General features: G+C 46.9%; 1 protein-coding gene across 2 annotated transcripts; it reads right to left on the reverse strand.

Annotated features, from left to right (window-relative positions):
• Positions 1-313: 313 nt before the first annotated feature.
• On the reverse strand, positions 314-3,071 carry LOC136462380 (beta-1,2-xylosyltransferease XAX1-like). 2 transcript variants are annotated; one of them, XM_066461486.1, is made up of 3 exons: positions 2,560-3,071; positions 2,183-2,464; positions 314-1,918 (listed from the first exon to the last, which is right to left on the reverse strand). In XM_066461486.1, the coding sequence occupies exons 1-3, from the start codon at positions 2,759-2,761 to the stop codon at positions 687-689; spliced, it is 1,716 nt and encodes a 571-aa protein (XP_066317583.1). In that variant the 5' UTR covers positions 2,762-3,071; the 3' UTR covers positions 314-686. The 2 variants fall into 2 exon arrangements, with proteins under 2 accessions (XP_066317583.1, XP_066317582.1); XM_066461485.1 differs by having other exon boundaries at positions 314-1,927; positions 2,560-3,069.
• Positions 3,072-7,172: the final 4,101 nt, after the last annotated feature.

The following is a 7,172-nucleotide window of genomic DNA, read 5'->3' on the forward strand; positions in this document are numbered from 1 at the left end:
CTAAGTCTAACTTAAGTTTATTAGTTGGAGGATCCAAACATCCCAACTAAAGTTTAGCTAAGAAAATTTTTAGCTGACTAGAGTTTACTTGGAAGAACTTTTAACTGGCTAAACTTTAGTTGAGGGAATCCAAACAGACCCTTAGCTCTTTTAGCCAAGCAGTTTGGATCCCTGGCGGCTAAATTTAGGACGCTAAATTCTAGTTAGCAGATCCAAAGAGGCCCTTGGTCGTGAGGCGTTTTTTGGCTAACTTATTACTTAGACAACATGATCACATTCCATGTCAAGAAAAGATGAATGTTCAGTAGAAGCATAATGCCAAGTGAGGTGAACTCAAGTGAATGAAGGAAGAAAGAATGAACATAATTCTTGTTCGTGTGTAGTGTATGCAGTTGCACAATCCAAGCTGTGCTCTTGTTACTACTACAGTTACAAACCAAAAAAGACAAACCGGCCGAAGTCCAACCAAATTACCAATTTGATTGGAAGTTGAAGCCTTCCTGATTTCCTCTCTTTTTTCTAGCAATAGTACTGTACTTGGTAGGGGCAGCAGCAGCAGCTAGCCTCCTCAATCTCGGCCATCTCATGGCCGACGAGCTGATCCTGCCGGTCGGCAATGGCGAATCCATTTGCTCATTCCTAGGAAGAAGAAGAGGAATTGGAACAGTAACAGGGATCACAGCCAGTCACTGCTGCAGCTTGTCGAGCGCCTGCAGCAGGACCGGCCGGAACCTGGTGAGGTTGACGGCGACGTCCTGCTTCATGACGGTCTGGGCGAGCGCCTGCCACCCCTGCTTGTGGAGCGACATGGGGTCCCTGAACACCGCGTGCTCCCGCGGGTACATGTCTTTCAGGCTCGTCTCCTCCTCCCCGACGTAGTACTCCAGGTACCGGAGCCCCATCCCGGCGACCGGCCGCGCATAGAAGTTGGTGGCCATCCAGTCCATCTTGCCCCACGGCACGATCTGCACCACCACCGCCTCCGTCGGCAGGAACACCACGTTGGCCAGCCCGGCCCCGTGCACGCCCACCAGCACGTCGGCGGCATTCACCTGCGCCGCAAACGCCGGCACGTCCGCGCCGGCCTCCGCCGACGTCACGTTGAACCCCAGCTCGTCCGCCGCCGCCGCCACCTCGTCCAGGTTCAGCAGCCGCCGGGTGCCGGCGCGCGAGATGATCAGCATCCGGGGACGCATGACGGGCTTCTCCCCGAGGACCGCGGGCCGGTCGCGCGGCAGCGCCAGCGCGCCGCGCATGAACCGGCCGAAGTCCACCATCGTCAGGTTGCGCGGGTTCCGGGTCGGGTGCGGCGACAGGATCAGGTCCCGGTCGCGGTACAGCCCCACGAACGCGCCCGCCGGGAAGCAGTGCACGTCGTCGGCGTCCTCGGCGTCGAAGTTGATCACGTCGTGGAGCGACATCTTGCGCAGCAGCGGCGTGTACTTCTGCACCCACCACGGCTTGTAGTTGGTGATCAGCAGCTGCACCTCGCCCTTGAGATGCGCCGTCGTCAGGAACAGCGGGACCATCGCGTCCACCATGTCGTGGAAGAAGTTGTCCGTGTACCCGGCGATCGAGAACACCACCGCCGGCACGGCGTGGTGCTTCGTGCACTTGGGCGCCACCGCGGCCGAGGGGACCGACTTCACCGTCACCTCCGTCACGCCGGGCATTAAAAAGTCGTCCTTGCGGGAGTACGGCCGCAGCCGCTTCTCGCCGCTCTCGTCGAACCCGCCATCGCCCGACGGGTTCACCAGGTACACCGTCTTCTGCTTCGGGCTCACGCGGACGTCGCCGGAAAGCTCGCACACGGTCGGCCGCGCGTACGGGAACCCCTCGTCCACGCCGTTCTCGTCGCACGTCATCTTGCCTTGGCCGCCATTGCCATCGTCCCCTTCTTTCTTATCCTCAGCAGCAGCTGCTTCAGCTAGTAATTGAACACCATTGAAGGAGAGAAGGCGTTAGATCTACGTCTCCATCTACTCGTACCAAAATCTGCAATTAATTTCCAACGCCCAAATTTTGTTTCGCCAACAAGATTTTGGTCAAGTACAGAACTTTATTAAATTTCTGGTTCGTTAGCTGGCTCTGCTTTCCTTTCCTTACATTTAAAGTTGTGCGCGAAAGAAAAAGATTCCTTTTTTTCAATCAATCAAAGAAAAAAAAAGAGAGAATAGCATACATGGTTTGTTGGTGGGCTCGGCCGCCGCATTGTCGCCGTCGTCCTTCCTGGTGGGCAAGCCGGGCTCGTCGGACCCCGCCATGTCCTTCCTGGTGACGGCAGCTTCCGGCAAGCCGGGCTCCTCGGAGCCCGCCGGCACCTCACGCGGATCGACGGGATCCGCGCTGTCGCCGCCGCCGCCGAGCGTCTCTTGCGGCGGGATGGTCTCGGTCTCCGGCACGGACGGCTTGGACGAGGTCGGCGGCGCGTTCTGCAGCAGCGCGGACGTGTTGGCCGTGCTGGCTGAGAAGAGAGGAAGGCAGCTCCGGTTAGATTCGTGAGGAGGAGGGGAGGGGGAACAGAGGAATCGAATCGAAGCTAGTGAAACGCGCACGCACCGAAGACGGGGGAGTAGATTGCGAAGAGCTTGGCGAGGGAGACGTAGGTGAGGAGCGCGAGGCAGCAGCCGGCGACGAGGCCGACGCCCAGCTTCTTGGGCTCGATCTTGGACGTGAGGCTCCGCATGAGGCGCGGGGGCAGCCGCCGCTCGGGGCCGCCGCCCGGCAGCTTGGACGGCCGCGAGTACGCCGTGGACGTCATGTCGGGCGGGCCCTGCGCTGCGGCCTGCGGCAGCACAGCTCAGCACCGGAGGACTGGAGCAGGGGGGCTATCAGAGAGGGAAGGGGAAGGGGAGCGACCGCGCGGAGGAAGAGCAAGATGGGGAGGATCGCTAATGCCCAAGCATTTGTATGTGGGCAGGAAAAGGAAGAAGCTGGTGGGAGAGGGAGCGCGATTAATTTTGATGGTGTGTTGGAGCTTACTGGATGGATTCGAGGTGCCGAGGTGGTGGCCTGGTGGTGTTTGGAGATGGAGGGTAGGAGAGGCAACGGCTCCAGGCTTTGACGATCTGGGACTGCAACCTGGACTGCCCACCTACGTGCTAATTTCTTCTTGCTTGCTTCCTTTCTCACTACTCAACAAAAGATAGATCTTTTTATTTGTTTCCATACATGTGCCCACCTAATTTTCTTCTTTCTTAAGAGTGTGTTACATGTGGCCGTTTATTGGCTATTGGTTTTGGGCTTTGGGCTCCAATTCATTCATCTTTTGTTTAAATTTTAATAGTGGGTTTGGTGGTGAAACGGACAGTGTAGTAGCTGCTTGATCTGGGATCCAATCCAACTAACGCAAGCTGTAATAAAATAAAAAAAATGGAAAATTTTAGACCTTACTAGTAGTTGGGAGGAGAGGGGATTGGCGTGGATCGTTTGGATGCGCATGTATTTATCTCAATCTATATGTGTTGAAGTGTATTGAAGTAGAATTAAACTAAGTTTTATTTCATTCCATTCCAACACACATGTGGATTGAAGTGAAAACACATGCATTCAAACAAGATCTTAGTTGGGTACCTTGTCATACTTGTAAACACAGTTCCATGGGCCACTCCATTTTTCCATTTGTAACCGAGTATTCTACTGCCGGTCTATACTGGGTACCATACAGCAATTTTTGTAACTTTATCCATAATCATTCTAAGAATGCAGAGTTTTGTTTAGGGTAATATATGATTCATAACTTCATAAAATTGCACGTCAAGTACAGGGTTACTTGTTTTTTGACAGGTAATGGTAGGATCGAAATGACCCGTGTTGAACAGAGTCAATCGGTACCATGGCCTGTTCCGATGTGCTATTCAGCTGGCTTTAATTCGTACAAATCAGTCATAAAATGATATTTTTCTCTTACAACAAACCAGCCGTATAAATCAGCAGAAGCTGATTTAATACCAGTCGAACAGAGTCTGAGCCATTTCTGTACCATCTTAACCTATGAGATATACCAACCATTTTTTTCGGTTCGAAACGAGATTGATATCTTGGTACATTTGCCGACGATTTGGGTTAAATTAGTTATACTAGGAAAGAAAACTATTCGTGAATCAGCATTGGCATAGGATTGCTGCACCAAATGTTAAATTCTACTGCATCCTAGACTGGCCTCGAAGCCTATTTCAGCCAACAGTGTTTTTCTTTCACATTAAACCAGCCAGCAGTACTTCAGCCAGCAGCTTATAAGCCAATCCAGCCAAAACAAACAGGCGTTGGTTGAGCCACTAGGCACTGAAAGCCCAGACTAAAAAAATTATTATGAGAAAAAAATATTGTACAATGTACAATGGCTATGAGCTAGGATCGTAAGTTCGAGCGAACAGGGTTGCCTGCAAGGGAGCGACTTCTTAATTTCGTTTTTTGTCGTCAGGCGGATAAGATCAATGACTGACAAGCCACCGATTAAACACACTAATCCTGTCTTACGAAAATCATATGCTATTATGCTAAGGCAACGCGTTACTACAACGACCATGTTTCCTAGCAAGAAACAAAATTATCATACTTTGGAATACTTGAATGACCAATTCAATCATGTAACATAGTCTTGACAAAACATTGCAGTGAGCTCAGCTAGGGTGTGTTTAGTTATCTAAAATCCAAACTTTAACATCATGTAAAAAGAAGATTCTCCGTCACATCAAAATTACGGTACATGCATGGAGTACTAAATGTTGACGAAATCAAAAAATTAATTGCACAGTTTGGTTGTACTTTACGAGACGAACGTTTTGAGCGTCAATGATTGTACAATTATTACCAAATACAAACGAAATGCTACAGTGCGTCTAATTAGTCCCCGTTGAGAAATGTCGTCTTTACATCCATCTGATGTAATTTTAAATCGTAATGTGCCACTAATGACATTATGATTCTGAAGGAATCCTTACACGAGACTGGAGAAAATGTCTCATTGTAATCAATCCCTTCTCTTTGCGTAAAACCTTTTGCCACAAGTCGCGCTTTATATCTCTCTATATTCTATTGAGAGTCAAGTTTTATTTTGTACACCCATTTATAGCATACTGTTTTGGCTCCTTTAGGAATTATTTCCAAATCCCAAACTTTATTGGTATTTATAGATTTCATTTCATCTTCTATGGCCTCAAGCCACTTTGATGAATGATCACTTCTCGTGGCTTCTTCAAATGAGGTGGGATTATCCTCTATTTAAAATTTCTCAGTGTTGTACACTTCATAGTCAGCAGGAATAGCTAATTTTCTAACTCTTTGAGATCTTCTAGGGGCCTTCATATTTGGCACATCTTTTGTTTGAGGCTGTTGCTGCTCCCCCTTATGTGTGGCAATTGGTTCTATAGGATCCTGAAGAATAGGTTCCTCATCGTCATTCATTGTTGCCACATGCAGAATAACAACAGGCGCTGGCACCACAGTATCTTGTACTGTCGGTGCAGCGACAGCAGGTAGTGAGAAAAATGGCTCATGAATTATCGGAGTGGGCGCATACACCCGCTTCTCTTCAAAGTCAATTTCTCGAGCTATCATGCTCCCCCTTATCATTTCATCCTTTAGGAAGACAATGTGCCTCGTTTTCATAAACTTTGTATATCTATCTGGACAGTAGAAATAAAAACCTTTTGACTTTTCTGGATAGCCAATAAAATAGCAACTTACTATTTTAGGATTTAGCTTCCTAATGTTTGGGTTAAATACTTTAGCCTCAGCAGGACTCCCCCCACACGTAAGTGATTTAGTGAGGGTACTCTTTCTGTCCACAACTCATATGGTGTTTTGGGCACCGACTTACTTGGTACTCTATTGAGAATATGAATGTTGGTTTTTAACACCTTCATCCACAAGCTCATCGGTAAGGTGGAGTAACTTATCATACTGTGCACCATATCTATCAGGATACGATTGCGCCTTTCAGCTACTCCATTCTGCTGAGGTTCGCCCTATGTAGAATACTAGGCCACTATGTCATTCTCCTGTAAGAACCTTGTAAAAGATCGAGGAACTTAGTCATATGAGGTATGCCGACCGTAGTACTCTCCCCCCCCCACGGTCGGACCTGACTATCTTAGTCTTTAAATTGTATTGGTTTTCAACTTCTACCTTAAATATCTTAAATTTATCAAATGCTTCTGTTCTTTCTTTGATTGGATAAATATAGCCATAACGGAAGTAATCATCTGTGAATGTTATGAATGAATCATAACCATCCACACTCTTTACAGGAAACGAACCACAGATATCTGTGTGAATAATCTATAGAATTCATACGCTTTGTTTGACATCTTTCTTAATTTTCTTTATATACTTTCCTTTAATACATTCTCTGCATTGTTTTAAATCTGAGAGCTCTAATAGAGGAAGAATATCATTCTTAACTAGTCTTTCTATTATCCCCCTTGAAAAATGGCCTAAACGATAGTGCCATAATTTCGACAATGCATCGTGAGCTCTCTTTTGTTTTCTGTTTACATCCGTAGACGAGGATACATTCACATTGTTGCACGCAATGTTCCCATCATCGCATATAACATTCACATCATCACGTAGTGATAACAAATAAAGCTTATTTTATAAGATAACAAGACCAACACATGCATTATTGAATATTATCTTATATCTGCCATTTCCAAAATAGCAATCATATCCATCATTGTCCAAGCATGAAACACTAATCAAGTTTCTCTATAAAGAGGGAACATAAAGAACATCTCTAAGTAAAAATGTGAAGCCATCAGCAAGCTCTAGAGAAAGATCGCCAACGGCTTCAACTTTTGCTCGGACTCCATTTGCTATTTTAACGTGTCTTTCGCTTCTTTCTGTAGTCCTCGTCAAACGGAATCCCTGTAAAGAATTAGCAACATGAACAGTTGCACCTGAGTCAATCCACCAAGTAGATTTCGAATACTGTACATACAAGGATTCATTTATGAACATAATAATATTCTCACATTTCTTTGCCACGATCATCTTTAAGTAATCAAGATAATTTTTCTTATAATGTCCCGTCTTCTTGCAATAGAGACATTGGTCTTTCTCTACTGTGAACTAGTTCTGCTGAGGCTTATGCAGCATGGGACCTTTTCCCTTTGACTTTGAGGAGAAGTTAGCATTATTATTCTGTTTCTTGTTGTCTTTCAGATAAT

This window comes from Miscanthus floridulus, chromosome 7 (assembly GCF_019320115.1).
Source record: "Miscanthus floridulus cultivar M001 chromosome 7, ASM1932011v1, whole genome shotgun sequence".
NCBI classification, from domain to species: Eukaryota; Viridiplantae; Streptophyta; class Magnoliopsida; order Poales; family Poaceae; genus Miscanthus; species Miscanthus floridulus.